Source organism: Mercenaria mercenaria, chromosome 9, assembly GCF_021730395.1.
Source record: "Mercenaria mercenaria strain notata chromosome 9, MADL_Memer_1, whole genome shotgun sequence".
NCBI lineage: Eukaryota > Metazoa > Mollusca > Bivalvia > Venerida > Veneridae > Mercenaria > Mercenaria mercenaria.
In genome coordinates, this window is record NC_069369.1 from 42,284,233 (window position 1) to 42,305,982 (window position 21,750).

Here is a 21,750-nt window from a genome sequence, read left to right on the forward strand (position 1 = left end):
GTTTTGATATTGCACACCATCCAACCAAACTATACAGCAGTTTTGATATTGCACACCATCCAACCAAACTATACAGCAGTTTTGATATTGCACACCAAACTATACAGCAGTTTTGATATTGCACACCATCCAACCAAACTATACAGTAGTTTTGATATTGCACACCATCCAACCAAACTTTACAGCTATTTTGATATTGCACACCATCCAACCAAACTTTACAGCTATTTTGATATTGCACACCATCCAACCAAACTATACAGTAGTTTGGATATTGCACACCATCCAACCAAACTTAACAGCTGTTTGGATATTGCACACCATCCAACCAAACTATACAGCAGTTTAGCTATTGCACACCATCCAACCAAACTATACAGCAGTTTTGATATTGCATACCATGCAACCAAACTATACAGCAGTTTTAATAATGCACACCATTCAACCAAACTATACAGCAGTTTTGATAATGCACACCATCCAACCAAACTATACAGCAGTTTGGATATTGCACACCATCCAAACAGACTTCACAGCTGTTTTGATATTGCACACCATCCAACCAAACTTCACAGCTGTTTTGATATTGCACATAATCCAACCAAACTTTACAGCTGTCCAAACTTCACAGCTGTTTTGATATTGCACATCATCCAACCAAACTTTACAGCTGTTTTGATATTGCACACCATCCAACCAAACTATACAGCAGTTTGGAAATTGCACACCCTCCAACAAAACGTTACAGCAGTTTGGATATTTCACACCATCCAACAAAACTTTACAGCAGTTTGGAAATTGCACACCATGCAACCAAACGTTACAGCAGTTTGGAAATTGCACACCATCCAACAAAACGTTACAGCAGTTTGGATATTTCACACCATCCAACCAAACTTTACAGCAGTTTGGATATTGCACACCATCCAACCAAACTATACAGCAGTTTGGATATTGTACACCATCCAACCAAACATTACAGCTGTTTTGATATTGCACACCATCCAACCAAACTTTACAGCTGTTTTGATATTGCACACCATCCAACCAAACTATACAGCAGTTTGGATATTGCACACCATCCAACCAAACTTTACAGCAGTTTGGAAATTGCACACCATGCAACCAAACGTTACAGCAGTTTGGAAATTGCACACCATCCAACAAAACGTTACAGCAGTTTGGATATTTCACACCATCCAACCAAACTTTACAGCAGTTTGGATATTGCACACCATCCAACCAAACTATACAGCAGTTTGGATATTGTACACCATCCAACCAAACATTACAGCTGTTTTGATATTGCACACCATCCAACCAAACTTTACAGCTGTTTTGATATTGCACACCATCCAACCAAACTATACAGCAGTTTGGATATTGCACACCATCCAACCAAACTTTACAGCTGTTTGGATATTGCACACCATCCAACCAAACTATACAGCTGTTTGGATATTGGGCATGATCCAACCAAACTTTACAGCAGTTTGGATATTGCACACCATCCAACCAAACTTTACAGCTGTTTGGATATTGCACACCATCCAACCAAACTTTACAGCTGTTTGGATATTGCACACCATCCAACCAAACTACACAGCTGTTTGGATATTGGGCATGATCCAACCAAACTTTACAGCTGTTTTGATATTTCACACCATGCAACCAAACTATACAGCAGTTTGGAAATTGCACACCATCCAACAAAACGTTACAGCAGTTTGGATATTTCACACCATCCAACCAAACTTTACAGCAGTTTGGATATTGCACACCATCCAACCAAACTATACAGCAGTTTGGATATTGTACACCATCCAACCAAATTTTACAGCTGTTTTGATATTACACACCATCCAACCAAACTATACAGCAGTTTGGATATTGCACACCATCCAACCAAACTTTACAGCTGTTTGGATATTGCACACCATCCAACCAAACTATACAGCTGTTTGGATATTGGGCATGATCCAACCAAACTTTACAGCTGTTTGGATATTGGGCATGATCCAACCAAACTTTACAGCAGTTTGGATATTGCATACCATCCAACCAAACTATACAGCTGTTTGGATATTGGGCATGATCCAACCAAACTTTACAGCTGTTTGGATATTGCACACCATCCAACCAAACTTTACAGCTGTTGGGATATTGCACACCATCCAACCAAACTTTACAGCTGTTTGGATATCTGGCATGATCCAACCAAACAGCTGTTTGGATATTGCACACCATCCAACCAAACTTTACAGCTGTTTGGATACTGGGCATGGTCCAACCAAACTTTACACTGTTTGGATATTCGGCATGATCCAACCAAACTTTACAGCTGTTTGGATATTGCACACCATCCAACCAAACTTTACAGCTGTTTGGATATTGGGCATGATCCAACCAAACTACTGTAAGTGTATTAATATTAGCGGAGTACTAATTTTCGCGCTATTAGCGGGATCGGGCATGCGCTAATTCATGTCTAGCGCTAATATTAGACTGAAATGAAAGGCTTTCCTAATAAAAAAGTTACGCAAATTACTACGAGCAGGCCTTACATGCATTGAAGTGATTACAAATTGAAATTTGAAATAATCGTTTGAGATATTTATCTGTCAGGCAAAATCCCGTAAGATAATGTACATGTATAGAAATTAGCTCAATATTTCCAAAGATCGTGGCAAATAAAGTGTAAAATGGAGATAATAACATTTATTTAATACGTGATTTTACACAGTAAGAGAAGAAAGAAAAAGAAAACAGATCAACATGCATAATATATATATTGCTTTTTATTAAAAAAAAAGACTTAATACATATGCAAACTTTATTAAGTAATATTTTTTTAAGAAAAAAACGTGTATATATAGTCCCGGGCAGAACTGTTTGATACAACGGTCACGTTCGGGCCATTCCGTATTTCATCGGAAATTGGTGTACAGTTTCAGATACCGCCAATTGGTTACTTTAGCACTGCTAATACAAGTACGTGCTAATAAGTCGAAACTACTCAATTTAAGACGTTTGCGCTAAAATTTAGCTGTGCTAATATAAGTACACTTACAGTATACAGCAGTTTGGATGTTGTGCACCATCCAACCAAACTTCACAGCAATTTGGATAATGGACACCATCCAACCAAACTATACAGCAATTTCGATATTGCGCACCATCGAAACAGACTATAGAGCAATTTCGATATTATACACCATCCAACCAAACTATGGAGCAGTTTGGATATTGTGCACCATCCAACCAAACTATACAGCAGTTTCAATATTGTGCACCATCCAACCAAACTATACAGCAGTTTGGATATTGTGCACCATCCAACCAAACTATAGAGCAGTTTCAATATTGTGCACCATCCAACCAAACTATAGAGCAGTTTCAATATTGCGCACCATCCAACCAAACTATAGAGCAGTTTGGATATTGTGCACCATCCAACCAAACTATACAGCAGTTTCAATATTGTGCACCATCCAACCAAACTATAGAGCAGTTTGGATATTGTGAACCATCCAACCAAACTATACAGCAGTTTCAATATTGTGCACCATCCAACCAAACTATACAGTAGTTTGGATATTGTGCACCATCCAACCAAACTATACAGCAGTTTGGATATTGTGCACCATCCAACCAAACTATACAGCAGTTTGGATATTGTGCACCATCCAACCAAACTATACAGTAGTTTGGATACTGGGCACCATCCAACCAATCTATACAGCAGTTTCAACATTGTGCACCATCCTAACAAACCATACAGTGGTTTGGATGTTGTGTACCATCCAACCAAACTATAGAGCAGTTTAGATATTGTGCACCATCCAACCAAACTATACAGCAGTTTGCATATTGTGCACCATCCGACCAAACTATACAGCAGTTTAGATATTGTGCACCATCCAACCAAACTATACAGCAGTTTCAATATTGTGCACCATCCAACCAAACTATAGAGCAGTTTGGATAATATGAACCATCCAACCAAACTATAGAGCAGTTTCTATATTGTGCACCATCCAACCAAACTATAGAGCAGTTTCTTTACTGTGCACCATCCAACCAAACTATAGAGCAGTTTGGACATTGTGCACCATCCAACCAAACTATACAGTAGTTTGGCCATTGTGAACCATCCAACCAAACTATACAGCAGTTTGCATATTGTGCACCATCCGACCAAACTATACAGCAGTTTAGATATTGTGCACCATCCAACCAAACTATACAGCAGTTTCAATATTGTACACCATCCAACCAAACTATAGAGCAGTTTGGATAATATGAACCATCCAACCAAACTATAGAGCAGTTTCTATATTGTGCACCATCCAACCAAACTATAGAGCAGTTTCTTTACTGTGCACCATCCAACCAAACTATAGAGCAGTTTGGACATTGTGCACCATCAAACCAAACTATACAGTAGTTTGGCTATTGTGAACCATCCAACCAAACTATACAGCAGTTTCAATATTGTGCACCATCCAACCAAACTATAGTGCATTTTGGATATTGTGCACCATCCAACCAAACTATACAGCAGTTTGGATATTGTGCACTGTGCACCATCCAACCAAACTATACAGCAGTTTGGATATTGTGCACCATCCAACCAAACTATACAGCAGTTTGGATAGTGTGCACCATCCAACCAAACTATACAGTAGTTTGGATACTGGGCACCATCCAACCAATCTATACAGCAGTTTCAACATTGTGCACCATCCAAACAAACCATACAGCAGTTTGGATGTTGTGTACCATCCAACCAAACTATAGAGCAGTTTAGATATTGTGCACCATCCAACCAAACTATACAGCAGTTTGCATATTGTGCACCATCCGACCAAACTATAGAGCAGTTTCAACATTGTGCACCATCCAACCAAACTATAGAGCAGTTTAGATATTGTGCACCATCCAACCAAACTATACAGCAGTTTGCATATTGTGCACCATCCGACCAAACTATACAGCAGTTTAGATATTGTGCACCATCCAACCAAACTCTACAGCAGTTTCAATATTGTGCACCATCCAACCAAACTATAGAGCAGTTTCTATATTGTGCACCATCCAACCAAACTATAGAGCAGTTTCTTTACTGTGCACCATCCAACCAAACTATAGAGCAGTTTGGACATTGTGCACCATCCAACCAAACTATACAGTAGTTTGGCTATTGTGCACCATCCAACCAAACTATACAGCAGTTTGGATTTTGTGAACCATCCAACCAAACAATAGAGCAGTTTGGATATTGTGAACCATCCAACCAAATTATAGAGCAGTTTGGATTCATTAATTCAATGATATGAAACAGTTTATTGTTTTGCTATTACAATGATTCCTCAACAAAAAATTAAAACATTTTTAAACTGAAAGATAACGATCCTTGGTTTCAATGGATTATAGAACGACAGTATATAGATCAGCCCAGGTTGAGTTCACATGATCTTACCAACTTAACATGAATTAGATGCATTTATTTAGTCATTTGCTTGTCTCGGTTGTTTTGACAGTAATACATCCACAAATTCACAATGTCTGACCAGGAGATTAAAGAAATAGTGGATTTGACAAGACATCTACAAACTAGAGATGCTTTTGAGAAAAGTGCATGTCTCCCACAACTGCCTAATCATCTAAATAGTAAGTCAGTCTTTATATACTGTTTACTTAATCCACATGTGCATGCGCTTTCTTGACACCAAAAGGATGCCTATACTACTAGTAGTATAAGCGCCGGTTTAAGGGTAAAACTTCGCAAGAAATCTGAGTATTTTTGGTAAATCAAGGGTCATAATTCCGAAGTGCCTAGGCCGATTTGGCTAGTTATCGAACTTGGCCGAGCAGTTATTGGCAGACACATTTTGTTGAAGTTTGGTGAAGATCGGATGAGAAATGTTTAGAGTGCGGACAAGCTTTGTGACAGACAGACAGACACAGACTGGAGTAAATCAATGTCTCCCACACCACTGTGTGGTGGGAGACATAACTAGAACTTACACGACTCTCTGTTCTATTCACACCCACCAGGAAGACACTGAAGGCAAGCAGTAGAGCCACACATAGGTGCATCAAAGTAATAGTTCTGTTACTGCGAACAACTCTGAAAGTCCATGTAATATATCACTTTCAAGTAATGTTTTGTAGATCAGCAGTAGCTCTTTTTTTATTGTCAGTTTTGAATTTGAACACTGTGTCATTCAAAAAGCTAGATATCAAGTTTATTGCTGCATCATAGTGTTTGGAAACTAAATTTTTATTTCATTGTAATGCTCTTTGCACATACTTTTATGAAGAAACTTTCAAAAGTATTTTAAGTGAGAATTTATGGGTAGGTCACTGCACAGTTTGGTAGTCAGATACTTTAATTCCAAAATTTTGATTTAACTATTACCTAAAATAAGAGATACAAATAAATCCTTTGTGATGTTTAAATAAAGCATAAATTACAATAAGAATTGCAATACATACACCTGCTTTTTTTTGTTTTTATTTCTGCTAAATTTTGACAGATATGAATGAAATTAGGGCACAATGTTTAATGATATTTTATTACAATGTACAAATTATAATAATGATAATAACCAGAAGTAAACTCATTTAGCTGTAACAGTTACAACAAGAGCTCCACCAAGCGGGGCAATATACGCCTGAAGGGTTACATCAGAGGATAGGAGCAAAATTTAAAGAACTTGACTGCTGAAGCCCAAAGGACAAGAACAACAAAGGGAAGAAATTCCAAAAAAATTCTAAGTCCACAAAAAAATCCTTACCAGGTACAAGTATGTCAAAAAACACCTAAAAATTGGAGGTACCATCCATGTTGTACCAAAGAAAAGTGGTCTCGGTTTTTCCCTACGGCCAATAATAAAAAAGTTTCAAAATAAGCTATCTATAGTAACATAAAAGGGAAGTAATTCAAATTTTTTTTATTGTAAGTGAACAAAAAAGGGATCTGCCAAATAAAAACAAGAGCACTGCAATGCAGAGCAACATACACAAAGCAAAGTCATATATGACCTTTGACCCCTAAGTGTGACCTTGACCTTGAAGCACCGGGAGTATAAGATAATACGACCCTTTGGGCGTATAATAAGGTAAAATTGTTTGATCCTGCAGACTGTACTTTTTGCCAAATAGAGACCAGCACAAAAGTGCACTCATTTTATAACTTTTTATTCTTGGGTTACAGTATTGCAACTGTCGCAGCTCAAAGAATCTATGTACAATTGTTGTCATTCTAATGTTTAATTCAACTGAACTAATCAATAAACAATATATCCAATTTTCATTCAAATCTGTTGAAATTTGGCAGAGATAAAAACAAAAAACCAAGTGTGAGGTTACAAAAGCCTTTGAATATATTATGGCACACTCTCATTTTCATCTTGTGCGTAGAAGGAATATTAGTTTAAATACTTGAAGTTGAAGAAACCTTATGCACAAAGAATATTTGAAAATATTAGTTTCCAATAAAGAAAAAAAAGAGAAATATTGTTCTTACCCCCAAACCATCCAGTGAGCAATGATAGTAAGGAGAAGACACAACATTGATACTGCACATCCTACTTACCCCCAAACCATCCAGTGAGCAATGATAGTAAGGAGAAGACGCAACATTGATACTGCACATCCTACTTACCCCCAAACCATCCAGTGAGCAATGATAGTAAGGAGAAGACGCAACATTGATACTGAGCATCCTACTTACCCCCAAACCATCCAGTGAGCAATGACAGTAAGGAGAAGACGCAACATTGATACTGAGCATCCTACTTACCCCCAAACCATCCAGTGAGCAATGATAGTAAGGAGAAGACGCAACATTGATACTGAGCATACTGCACATCCTACTTACCCCCAAACCATCCAGTGAGCAATGATAGTAAGGAGAAGACGCAACATTGATACTGCACATCCTACTTACCCCCAAACCATCCAGTGAGCAATGATAGTAAGGAGAAGACGCAACATTGATACTGAGCATCCTACTTACCCCCAAACCATCCAGTGAGCAATGACAGTAAGGAGAAGACGCAACATTGATACTGAGCATCCTACTTACCCCCAAACCATCCAGTGAGCAATGACAGTAAGGAGAAGATGCAACATTGATACTGAGCATCCTACTTACCCCCAAACCATCCAGTGAGCAATGACAGTAAGGAGAAGACGCAACATTGATACTGCACATCCTACTTACCCCCAAACCATCCAGTGAGCAATGACAGTAAGGAGAAGACGCAACATTGATACTGCACATCCTACTTACCCCCAAACCATCCAGTGAGCAATGACAGTAAGGAGAAGACGCAACATTGATACTGCACATCCTACTTACCCCCAAACCATCCAGTGAGCATGACAGTAGAGAACCAACTTGATTGCCATCCTCCAACTCATGAGAAGACAGTAGGAGAGACGCAACATTGATACTGCACATCCTACTTACCCCCAAACCATCCAGTGAGCAATGACAGTAAGGAGAAGACGCAACATTGATACTGAGCATCCTACTTACCCCCAAACCATCCAGTGAGCAATGACAGTAAGGAGAAGACGCAACATTGATACTGCACATCCTACTTACCCCCAAACCATCCAGTGAGCAATGATAGTAAGGAGAAGACGCAACATTGATACTGAGCATCCTACTTACCCCCAAACCATCCAGTGAGCAATGATAGTTGTGGAAAATAGGGTCGTATAACAATAGACGCGTTGTGTACTTTACCAATCTATTCTCTGAAACCGTCAGACCAAAAACATATACATACTAAGTGACGTCAACGACGTCTTACATACAATGGCGGTAAATAACGTCATACATATAAGAGCGTTAATCCCAACATACTGGGGGCCGCGAAATGATTAATTACTCAAGTGTTCAGTATTAAAATATGAAATTTGAATTTAACTAAGAGTCAGTTTAGGAATAAACTTGAATGCACTGAATAACTTATTAGCCGATGCAGACCTATTTAAAATTGGCAATAAATCGTTAACTATGCATATATAAACAAATATGCAATTTTCACAGCTGAATTACAATCTTCAGTTTCTGACAGCAAAGTTTGTCGGTCAGTCTTTTTCACCGAACATTATCACATAGCGCGATCTTCATGAAACATTTATTAACAGTCACTTTGTTTCTAAAGGATAAAGTTTAACAATCGGTCTCACTAAAGTTCCATTGTTTGATTTAACTTTCGCGGCACGTACAAGTCCATCTTTCCCGTAAACGAGTTCCTGAATAACACCTAATCTCCACCGCATGTGTATCTTCATGGATTTGAACAACGTCACCAGGTGAGATCTTCTGTTGGTTATTTCCCGTCACTCGGTGGTATTCACGTAAGTCCGTCAGGTATTCATGTCGCCAACGTTCCCGGAAATGATCAATTAGTTGTTTCTGTACCCTGGCTCTTTTGGTAAGACTGGAACGACTGCCAGCCGTTGGATCTGATAACGTTTCAACTGGAACATTTTGTGATGGGAGGTACGTCACTTGCCGACCATATAACAGGTGCTATGGAGTCAAAGGTACTGGGTCCGAGACATCGGATGATACATAGGTAATTGGCTGATCATTGAGTATCGCTTCTACCTCGGTGGTTGTCATCTGGAGTTCCTCTAACGTAATAAATCTGCGACCTAGAACTTTCTTTAGAGTATTTTTGGTAATTCCTATTAAGCGCTCCCACCATCCGCCGTACCAGGGAGCTCTCGTCGGGATGAAATACCACTGTGTACCTTCCTGACTTAGAGTTTCTCGTATGCTCTGGGATTCAAACAGCTGACGTATATATCTTGATGTAGACTGGAACGTTGCTGCGTTATCAGAAACCATTATACGTGGTAATGACTTTCTACTGCAAAATCTTCTAAACGCCTGTAGAAATGTTTTTTCTGTTAAATTCTGAACAACTTCTAGGTGTAAAGCTCGTGTAGAGGCGCAAGTGAAAAGACATATATAAGCTTTCTCCTGGTTTCCATGACGATCTTTAACGTGTAATGCACCTGTAAAATCTACTCCAGTTACTGTAAATGGAGGACTGTCTTCAAGACGATATTTCGGTAGGGGTGGGGGATCTGGGGCTTTGTACGATTTTCCATTCACTTTGTTGCAGGTAATGCATCTGCGTAGTTCTGTCTTGACACATCTGCGAATCGAAGGTATCCAATACTTCTGGCGCAAGTATGTTATAGTAGTATTTACCCCAGAATGCAGTTGGTGGTGGTGGACGTCTAGGATAATTAACCGTGTTAATGGGTGTTTGGTAGGTAGCAGGTATGGGTATTTAGTGGCTTCGTTTAACGGTGCGTTCTGTATTCTTCCACCACATCGTATATATCCTTCTTTGTCAATAAATAACTTTAATTGTCTCACAATGGGTAGTCTTTTTAGAGTCTTCTCACTGGACTTTATGTTGGCTATTTCGCTTGGAAATGTAGATTGCTGAACGTTCTGTAGCCATCTGGATGCTGCAGTTTGTAGCTCTATGACGGATAATGGATCGTGTCGTCTGCTGTCCTTACTAACACGGCAGTTGTGGATAAATCTCAGTATGTACGTCGTGACTCAAACCAACTTCCTGTAGCTGCTATATCTGGCGATATCTATAATCTTGTGTAAACCTTCTTCTGACATGGTTGATAAATCTGTCGTCTGCTGAGCTGTTTCATCGTTAATGGTTGCCATGGTGATAGTTTCGGAAAGCTTCCATTGAGGCCATTGACTTGTGTTGGGTAACCAGTTTGGACCGCTAAACCATAATCTGTTTTCTTTGAATTGTGTTGCCGTTACGCCTCGTGTTAACAGATCTGCCGGGTTCTCTCGTGTAGGACAATAATTCCATTTCCGGTTGTGTGCTAGCTCTCTAATCTCATTTACTCGGTTCTGAACAAATCTTGATGTAGGTCTTGAAGTGTTTAGCCAGTGCAATACAATTTGACTGTCCGGCCAAAATGTGACGTTTTGTACATCTATGGCTTTTAGTAGGTGTTTGGCTAAACGGGCTCCTATTACAGCAGCCATCAGCTCTAACTTCGGTAAGGTAAGTTTCTTTAAGGGCGCGACACGTGACTTCACCATGATAAGTCTGGATTCATTTCCTCTGCACAGGTAAGCTGCTGCACCATAGGCTTGAATACTCGAGTCAACAAATACATGTAGAGTGTTGTCGTCTGCTTCAGATGATTTGAAGATAAGGCGTGAAAATTTAACTTCCGTTACATTGTTTATATCGCGTGCAAGTTGAAACCATTTCTTCTGAATTGGCTCTGGTAGAATTGTATCCCATGGATATTTCTCTTTCCACAGATCTTGAAGAAGAATCTTTGCACGTACTAAGACTGGATTTAGTAAACCAAGTGGATCGTATATTCTCGATGTGTATTGTAGAATAGCACGTTTTGTCATATCCGGTATTACAGGAAGTTCCTTATTCGGGTAAGATATCTCGTCTGTGACGGTGAGCCAAAGCATGCCTAGAACCTTTGTAATCTCGCCGGTGTCAAGGACACCTTCTGCTGAAGCAGCTGATCTTAGCTGTTGACTATTTGATGCCCAGGACCTCAGGTTAAATCCTCCGTTAAGCATAAATCTCTTGTTTCTCGGAAAAACTTCAAAACTTCTTCTTCTGTTGAAAAACTTGATATTATATTGTCCACATACAAGTCCCGTTTAAGAAATCTGCTGACCCAACTAGAAGCGTTGTTTTCTAGATGCTTGAGTAATGTGGCATTTAAGATGAATGGTGAACACGTGGCACCGAAGAGTACGGATTTGAACCTGTATGTCGTGAATGGACTGTCTGGGTTACCTGGGTCACTCAGCCACAGAAATCTGGTCATATCTCTATCTTCTTTATCCAGTCTTACATTGAGAAAAGCCTTTTCTATATCCGTGGACACTGCATACTTGCCAAGTCGGAATCGAATCATGATATGTGAAAGGTCATTCAATGTGGGTGGGGTAGAGTCTAAACAGTCGTTTAAACTGGGTTTCTGTGATGTTTCTTGGCAACTACAGTCATATACTATACGTATAGGCATTGTGGCTGAATCCTTCTTCACTGCATGGTGTGGAATATAGTGCATTCGATCGGGTTGTTGTTCATTCTCGTCCACTTTCTCAATAAAATCTCGCCTCTCTTGATCTTGTATGATCTCTGAATATTTCTGAAAGATGTTCAGTTCTCGGCGGAGCCGTCTTACAAGGGATTCTGTCCTTTTCTTTGTCACTTCTAAGTTTGTAGGGAGTGGGGCGTGGTCTTCTTTCCAGGGCAATTTTGCTTCATATTTTCCATCAATGAACTTAATACTGTTTTGTTGATATGTTTCTAGTTTACATACATCTCTGTCGTCTTCGGGGCTGATTCCAATAGATTCTAGTTTCCAAAATTTTTCTATGTCTGTAGTCATCACGTTCAGTGCGAAGCAGGACTGAGTCATAACATTGGTAACTGGAACTGGACCCGAGAGTAAATATCCAACCCTCGAACTCACGGCTGTAGGACCATTTCCTCGAATTATCTTATTTCCCACTATTTTCCAAAAATGGTCAGCTCCTACTAGTAATGAAATCTCGAACTTGTCATCGTCTATAACGGGATGCGCTAACTTCAGGTGTCTGAGATACGGTAACGACGTTACGGACTGCGGAATGTTACGTAGCGGAACGGCAATTACCGGAACGATCAAAACATTTAGAGGTATCTTGTCGCCGTCGTCCGTAAGTAAATATATTGTTGCCGTCTTCAGATGTCGTACTTTCTGAGATGAATCTCCAAACGCTGCCAGATTGACGACAGTGTTGTCACAAGGTTTGATGTTTAGCTGATCTGCGAGTTTCTCCGATATAAATGAACACTGAGCCCCTTCATCAAATAAAATATTTGCTTGAGCGTACTGATTTTCTGCGTAAACTTCGGCGACTGCGGTTTTTAACAAAACTTCTGGTCTTGGGCTAAATGTGGAGTTGAATAAAGCGGCTGTTTGCTGACTTCCGGTACTACTTGCTGCGAAACTTGGCATTGGCTGACATCCGTTTCCGGTGTCTATTCTTGCTTCTGGTCCATTTTTACAAATACTAGTGTGGTGTTTGCCTTTACATTTCAAACATCTAAAGTTCGAACGGCATTCAGAAACCTGGTGGAATTTCAAACAGTTAAAACATACACGTTTTTTCTTAATAATGTCTCTGCGACTGTTTACATCTGTGACTTTTACACAGTCGTTGGCATGGTGATTTTCACTACAATAAATGCACTGCTTTTGGTTGCGCGGAAAAATTGTTGATTTCTGTCTACTTCCATTTTTCGACCTTTGTCGCGCGCTCGTGAAAAATGAGGCTGTTGCTGGATAGTCGTCTGCGATCTCAGAAGGTTTTCCGGCTTCCATGATATTCAGTTCGCGATATAACGCCTTTCGTAATTCGTCTAGCTGCCAATTGTCACTTCCATGTTCTCTCGCTAAATTCTTTCTAATTTCTGATGGTAACTTGTCAATTATCACTGGCACTAACAAAGTCCCATAGTTACTTTGACACTCGCCTAACGACTCCAAACCGCGAATGTAAGATTCTAATTTGTCTATATAATTTCTCAAGCCGTGCACTGTATAACCTGGAGCTGGGATATTCAATAACGTCTGCATGTATGTATGAACAATCTTGTGTTTTTGTCCGTACCTTTCTTTCAGTAGATTGATTGCTTGGATGTAATTCGCGTTTGTCAGAGCAAATCCATGTATAGTTTGAGCTGCACTGCCCTCTAGCTGATTCTTGAGGTAATTAAATTTTTGCACTTCACTGAGGTTAGGATTTAGATGAACTGTAGATTCATAAGCGTCCCAAAAACTCTGCCACTCAATAATATTACCACTAAATACCGAAAGTGTTAGTTTTGGAAGTCTCTGGTATTGTAAAGAATTTGCAAAAGAAGTACCTGATTGTCTTTGTCCACTCTGCGCTTCCGTAGATTCCGTAGAAACAGCTGTCATGCGTGATCGACTGTCCTCTCCTAGCGCGTTCGCTGCATTGTTCGTGTTTTCGTCCTGTTGCGTCTCTTCACCGTCTATTCTGCATTTCAAATTATTGCTGAATTCCTTTAAATGCTGTAATTTTACTTCAATGTCCAAACAAAATTCCTGAGCGCTCACGATTTCCTCTTCGATTTCCGTCACTTCTGTTGCTTCTAAGATTTTATCGTTTAATGCCTTTACTGTCTCTAGTGTTTGCGATATTGCTTTGATTATTGTTTTGAACTGGATCCAATCGGAATTTTCCTTTGCCGTATCGATTTTCTGCAACTGACTCGTAATAACTCGGTAATATCCCTCCCGTATCGAACGTAATTTCTCTGCCTTCATGGTTTTTTTTTTTCGTCACGGCACCAAAATGTGGAAAATAGGGTTGTATAACAATAGACGCGTTGTGTACTTTACCAATCTATTCTCTGAAACCGTCAGACCAAAAACATATACATACTAAGTGACGTCAACGACGTCTTACATACAATGGCGGTAAATAACGTCATACATATAAGAGCGTTAATCCCAACATAATAGTAAGGAGAAGACGCAACATTGATACTGCACATCCTACTTACCCCCAAACCATCCAGTGAGCAATGATAGTAAGGAGAAGACGCAACACTGATACTGCACATCCTACTTACCCCCAAACCATCCAGTGAGCAATGATAGTAAGGAGAAGATGCAACATTGATACTGCACATCCTACTTACCCCCAAACCATCCAGTGAGCAATGATAGTAAGGAGAAGACGCAACATTGATACTGCACATCCTACTTACCCCCAAACCATCCAGTGAGCAATGATAGTAAGGAGAAGACGCAACATTGATACTGAGCATCTGCACATCCTACTTACCCCCAAACCATCCAGTGAGCAATGATAGTAAGGAGAAGACGCAACATTGATACTGAGCATCCTACTTACCCCCAAACCATCCAGTGAGCAATGATAGTAAGGAGAAGACACAACATTGATACTGCACATCCTACTTATCCCCAAACCATCCAGTGAGCAATGATAGTAAGGAGAAGACGCAACATTGATACTGCACATCCTACTTACCCCCAAACCATCCAGTGAGCAATGATAGTAAGGAGAAGACGCAACATTGATACTGCACATCCTACTTACCCCCAAACCATCCAGTGAGCAATGATAGTAAGGAGAAGACGCAACATTGATACTGCACATCCTACTTACCCCCAAACCATCCAGTGAGCAATAATAGTAAGGAGAAGACACAACATTGATACTGCACATCCTACTTACCCCCAAACCATCCAGTGAGCAATGCAATAATAGTAAGGAGAAGACACAACATTGATACTGCACATCCTACTTACCCCCAAACCATCCAGTGAGCAATGATAGTAAGGAGAAGACGCAACATTGATACTGAGCATCCTACTTACCCCCAAACCATCCAGTGAGCAATAATAGTAAGGAGAAGACACAACATTGATACTGCACATCCTACTTACCCCCAAACCATCCAGTGAGCAATGCAATAATAGTAAGGAGAAGACACAACATTGATACTGCACATCCTACTTACCCCCAAACCATCCAGTGAGCAATGATAGTAAGGAGAAGATGCAACATTGATACTGAGCATCCTACTTACCCCCAAACCATCCAGTGAGCAATGATAGTAAGGAGAAGACGCAACATTGATACTGAGCATACTGCACATCCTACTTACCCCCAAACCATCCAGTGAGCAATGATAGTAAGGAGAAGACGCAACATTGATACTGCACATCCTACTTACCCCCAAACCATCCAGTGAACAATGACAGTAAGGAGAAGACGCAACATTGATACTGCACATCCTACTTACCCCCAAACCATCCAGTGAGCAATGACAGTAAGAAGAAGACGCAACATTGATACTGAGCATCCTACTTACCCCCAAACCATCCAGTGAGCAATGACAGTAAGGAGAAGACGCAACATTGATACTCCACATCCTACTTACCCCCAAACCATCCAGTGAGCAATGACAGTAAGGAGAAGACGCAACATTGATACTGCACATCCTACTTACCCCCAAACCATCCAGTGAGCAATGAAAGTAAGGAGAAAACACAACATTGATACTGCACATCCTACTTACCCCCAAACCATCCAGTGAGACTGCACATCCTACTTACCCCCAAACCATCCAATGAGCAATGACAGTAAGGAGAAGACGCAACATTGATACTGCACATCCTACTTACCCCCAAACCATCCAGTGAGCAATGACAGTAAGGAGAAGACGCAACATTGATACTGAGCATCCTACTTACCCCCAAACCATCCAGTGAGCAATGATAGTAAGGAGAAGACGCAACATTGATACTGCACATCCTACTTACCCCCAAACCATCCAGTGAGCAATGATAGTAAGGAGAAGACGCAACATTGATACTGAGCATCCTACTTACCCCCAAACCATCCAGTGAGCAATGATAGTAAGGAGAAGACGCAACATTGATACTGCACATCCTACTTACCCCCAAACCACCCAGTGAGCAATGATAGTAAGGAGAAGACGCAACATTGATACTGCACATCCTACTTACCCCCAAACCACCAAGTGAGCAATGATAGTAAGGAGAAGACGCAACATTGATACTGCACATCCTACTTACCCCCAAACCATCCAGTGAGCAATGATAGTAAGGAGAAGACGCAACATTGATACTGCACATCCTACTTACCCCCAAACCATCCAGTGAGCAATGATAGTAAGGAGAAGACGCAACATTGATACTGCACATCCTACTTCAGTCTTCGTCGTAACTGGGTTGCCCGAAGTCCGGGACAAGTAGATCCAGTTTCGGGGCAGCCAAAGTTTTCAGGTGGTTGCCCGAACGGACAAGTGCTTTTTCCGAAATTTAAATCCCTTAATTTTCACAATAATTACAAAAAAGAATTTCATGAATCTGAAATGAACATCCTAAATACTAGCTTTCGTATATTTATGCATGAATTGATGACCACATTTGCAATATATAAAGTTGCTTTACAAAATTACATCCCTATGACTGGAGTTTACCCGCGAATCGTAAATATATCAAAACGTCATGCCAGTAATTTTCCATTCCTCGAGCACGTGCGACCTATCGTATCGCCGTTACATTTGTTTATCGACACGTACACAAAAAACGCGTGTAGTGCATTCATTTTTTAATATAATCGCTTCAAATTTTCAACACCACTTGAGAAGTAATACAGTTTGAATTCTATAACAATTTTAATAAGATATCGACAGAAATGTAGGCAAAATTCTATAAAAACGATCGAAGTTTCATACAATTATTTGTAAAATTTCAAACAGCGCGATCTTAATTATTTATTTATTTCTAAAAGTAAATAAATAATACATACTATGGTCATAAAATTCAGACTTTTGACAAGAAAGTACAAAAAACAGAATTAAAAAATCTTAAATAATGAAAAAGCGGCAGCAATTTAAATACATCAGGTAAAACGTTTTTTGGCAAACAGATTTCTGCAAGTGCGGCAGAATAGGTTACGTGACCTCGTGAACGTAAATAAAAAATTGTTTTAAAATAAAGCAGTCTGATGTCGCTGTGGTTTTTAATAAGTTTAATAAGTAAATGAATCTTTGTACAAGTCTTTTTTGACTCCACACTATGTCAGATATTCTTTTCAAACAATAACGTAAATTCCTTGAGGGCAAATAGGTCACAGAGTGTAGGATATCTACTATTATCGTTTGACACATTTACCTGTCAGTTTATACGGGATATTGCACATTTGCTTTTAAAAAAATTAAAGAAGATACTTTTTTACTGATTTCTTCTCAGCAATTTAAAGAACCGAGGCCGTACGATCAGACAGTGAAATGGCGCGAAAACATGACGTAATGCCATGACAATCTCGGGCAACTATACCGCTTTGATCTCCGCTTCAAATGCCATGATACCGACACACTTCTTTTAGCTCTTTGAGGGGGTTTTAATTGATGATGAAAACAAGGCCAATTACTTGTTTATCAACAGAATAATTACCGATAATTGTTAATGTTTTTTTTTTTCGCTTTAAACACGGGTGGGTTGATGATTATTGTGTCCATATTTTTTGGACACGTCGCCCCGGACTGTGATATTTACTTGATAATAATGATTCAACTTTTTTTTGGCCATGCCACCAGAAACACAACAATTTTTTTTTTTGGTGGGGGGGGGGGGGGGGGGTGCCTAACCAGGCTGATCCATTATTGCAGTTAAATTTGAACAACTACACTATTTTAAAGGCCCTGGATTAAAAAAGTAAGTTTTAGAAGGGTAGTGTAAATTTGAACCCCACACCTGGCATATAACTAGATACTGGTATAGGTTTTACTTTTTTTCTACAGTTTTCTCCCATAATTTTTGTCGGCTAGGTACTTGAATATTGCAACATGGTTATCCACTTATGTTGGCTTAGCCTGCCCATCAATAGTGTGGGTAGGTTAGTTGACTACCATTTAAATAACTGAATGTTGAATTAAGCATAAACAAAAACACATCATATTTATAAACAAAATGATTTCGGGCAAGTAAAAATGTTTTCGGGCAAGTGGTTTTCTTAACTTACTTGCCCGAAAGGACAGGAGCTGAAAAAAAATTAAGGCGAAGACTGCTACTTACCCCCAAACCATCCAGTGAGCAATGATAGTAAGGAGAAGACGCAACATTGATACTGCACATCCTACTTACCCCCAAACCATCCAGTGAGCAATGATAGTAAGGAGAAGACGCAACATTGATACTGAGCATCCTACTTACCCCCAAACCATCCAGTGAGCAATGACAGTAAGGAGAAGACGCAACATTGATACTGAGCATCCTACTTAACCTCAAACCATCCAGTGAGCAATGACAGTAAGGAGAAGACGCAACATTGATACTGCACATCCTACTTACCCCCAAACCATCCAGTGAGCAATGATAGTAAGGAGAAGACCCAACATTGATACTGAGCATCCTACTTACCCCCAAACCATCCAGTGAGCAATGACAGTAAGGAGAAGACGCAACTATGATACTGAGCATCCTACTTAACCTCAAACCATCCAGTGAGCAATGATAGTAAGGAGAAGACGCAACATTGATACTGAGCATCCTACCTACCCCCGAACCATCCAGTGAGCAATGATAGTAAGGAGAAGACACAACATTGATACTGAGCATCCTACTTACCCCCAAACCATCCAGTGAGCAATGATAGTAAGGAGAAGACACAACATTGATACTGAGCATCCTACTTACCCCCAAACCATCCAGTGAGCAATGATAGTAAGGAGAAGACACAACATTGATACTGCACAATCATCCTATCATCCTACTTACCCCCAAACCATCCAGTGAGCAATGATAGTAAGGAGAAGACGCAACATTGATACTGCACATCCTACTTACCCCCAAACCATCCAGTGAGCAATGATAGTAAGGAGAAGACACAACATTGATACTGAGCATCCTACTTACCCCCAAACCATCCAGTGAGCAATGATAGTAAGGAGAAGACACAACATTGATACTGCACATCCTACTTACCCCCAAACCATCCAGTGAGCAATGATAGTAAGGAGAAGACACAACATTGATACTGCACATCCTACTTACCCCCAAACCATCCAGTGAGCAATGATAGTAAGGAGAAGACACAACATTGATACTGAGCATCCTACTTACCCCCAAACCATCCAGTGAGCAATGATAGTAAGGAGAAGACACAACATTGATACTGCACATCCTACTTACCCCCAAACATTCAGTGAGCAATGATAGTAAGGAGAAGATGCAACACTGATACTGCACATCCTACTTACCCCCAAACCATCCAGTGAGCAATGATAGTAAGGAGAAGACACAACATTGATACTGCGCATCCTACTGCTGATATGATACCTAATATCATCGAATGTTTGGCCGACTGAAATAAATAAGAATTAAATAATTATTGTTATTGTAAATCTTTCTTTAATAGAAATGATATGCCTGATATTGGTCCTTGATACTGGAAGTAATAGCAGTCCCTGTTTTCAAAATCTTACATCTTACACTGATCATTTATACAAACTTGTTTTTACAATCTCTTCAAGCTAAAAAGTAAAACCACAGAGCCTCTTTTATAGGGACTTTCATCTTGAGGCTTGACAACTGACAATTTAACAATGTTCATTTGTTCAAAGTTATTATAAAATAGTTCCATCATCCATTCAAATGCCAGTTACAAAATCACCAATATGACTCTGACCTCTGAGTCATTGATCTTTGAATTAGGGACCTGGTCCATTGGTGTGACATGTCTTCTAACACTGTTCATATAAACAGAGTTATTTCAAACCCCCCCCCCCCCCCCCCCCTATATGCATTAACAAGTTACTGGGCATGAAGAGAGACTGCATGTAACTTTTGCCCCCTATGTGTGACATTCATTTTTGAAGAACCATCTTTGAAAGTTCAACAGGCAAAGCCACTCGTGAATATGGTGTTCATGAGTGAAAGATATTTTGATCTTATATGTAAAACAAAATTTTTCTTTTTATTTCATGTTTTGACAAAATATACACATTTATAGTTTTTTACCAGTGAAAAATATATTTGATATTTTTCGCTGTGAAATGCCAAATATATTTCATTCTAATATTTCAGAATTCACTGAAAAACATTATAATAAATATTTATTCCCTTTAGTAACCTTTATCTTTTTGTAGTCGTAAGCTGTAAGACCAGTTTTGATTTATTGTTCCTTCTCTTGAGAAGGAACACTTAGGGCCGGTAAGTCACACTTGACTGAGCAACTGACCTCGAAAGCTGTTGTCATTACAAGCTGGCCAATCAGACTCTGTGACCTTAGAAATAACCTCTAACGTTAAACTTATTATTTCCTAATTGAGGCGACTTTGACTGAACGCGCTCCGCGGATAACATAGGATGATTGATTGATTCTTTTATTTCCTCCATTCTTCAAACAGATAGACATATATCAGCAAATTTACATGTAAACAACAAAATAAATATTATCGTTACCTTCGAATGCATGGTCAATATGTGAAAACAAACCCCATTGCGACCCTCTAATTATGCGCAACAAATTCACGCAACATGTGGAAATGGATTGACCGGGTCAAATGTGTATAGTCAGTGTATTCTTATTGCCGTATTTACTCCACTGAAAGTGGTAACGTATTTACTTTGTTGTTGGATTCACAATTTATGTTAGCGTAAATACTTACTTGACATTTTTAGGCAGTATAAAAAAACCTAGTTCTTTTTCAAAATTTTAGTTGTTTTTTTTTTGTATTTTGGTACAGAAATAAACGCACTCTTGGTGCAAAAGTAACGCCCCCAGGGGCGCTTAAAAATAAGTAAAGTTTCTTGTCGACGAAAGTCCCCACCTGGAATGGATGGAACAACTTATTTCCAGCCGAGCTCACGGCAGGCGTCATTTACCTCCGCAGCATCCAGTCTAGACCGATACTGTTGGAAACAGTACCAAACTAGAAAATGCTTTTGTAAAAAAACGCATGTCTCCCCCAATGCAAAGTCCTATAGGCAAGAAGTCAATAGGGGTCAGGAGCGAAAGTCAAAGAGACACTGATGGTTGGCTGCAATAGGGATCATCTACTTGGCATGTCCAGTCATCCTGCTAAATTTCAACACTCTTGGCCTAGTGGT

At 39.7% G+C, this 21,750-nt stretch overlaps 1 protein-coding gene across 1 annotated transcript in view; it reads right to left on the reverse strand.

Moving 5' to 3' along the window:
• The window catches only part of LOC123546994 (adhesion G protein-coupled receptor L2-like), a 448,877-nt gene that overhangs the window by 63,842 nt on the left and 363,285 nt on the right, over positions 1–21,750 (reverse strand). Inside the window, exons 20-21 of the mRNA XM_053550531.1 lie at positions 19,899–20,002; positions 6,031–6,133 (exon numbers count right to left, since the gene is read on the reverse strand). Coding sequence (XP_053406506.1) covers positions 6,031–6,133; positions 19,899–20,002 — 207 coding nt within the window. The remainder of the gene's footprint in view (positions 1–6,030; positions 6,134–19,898; positions 20,003–21,750) is intronic.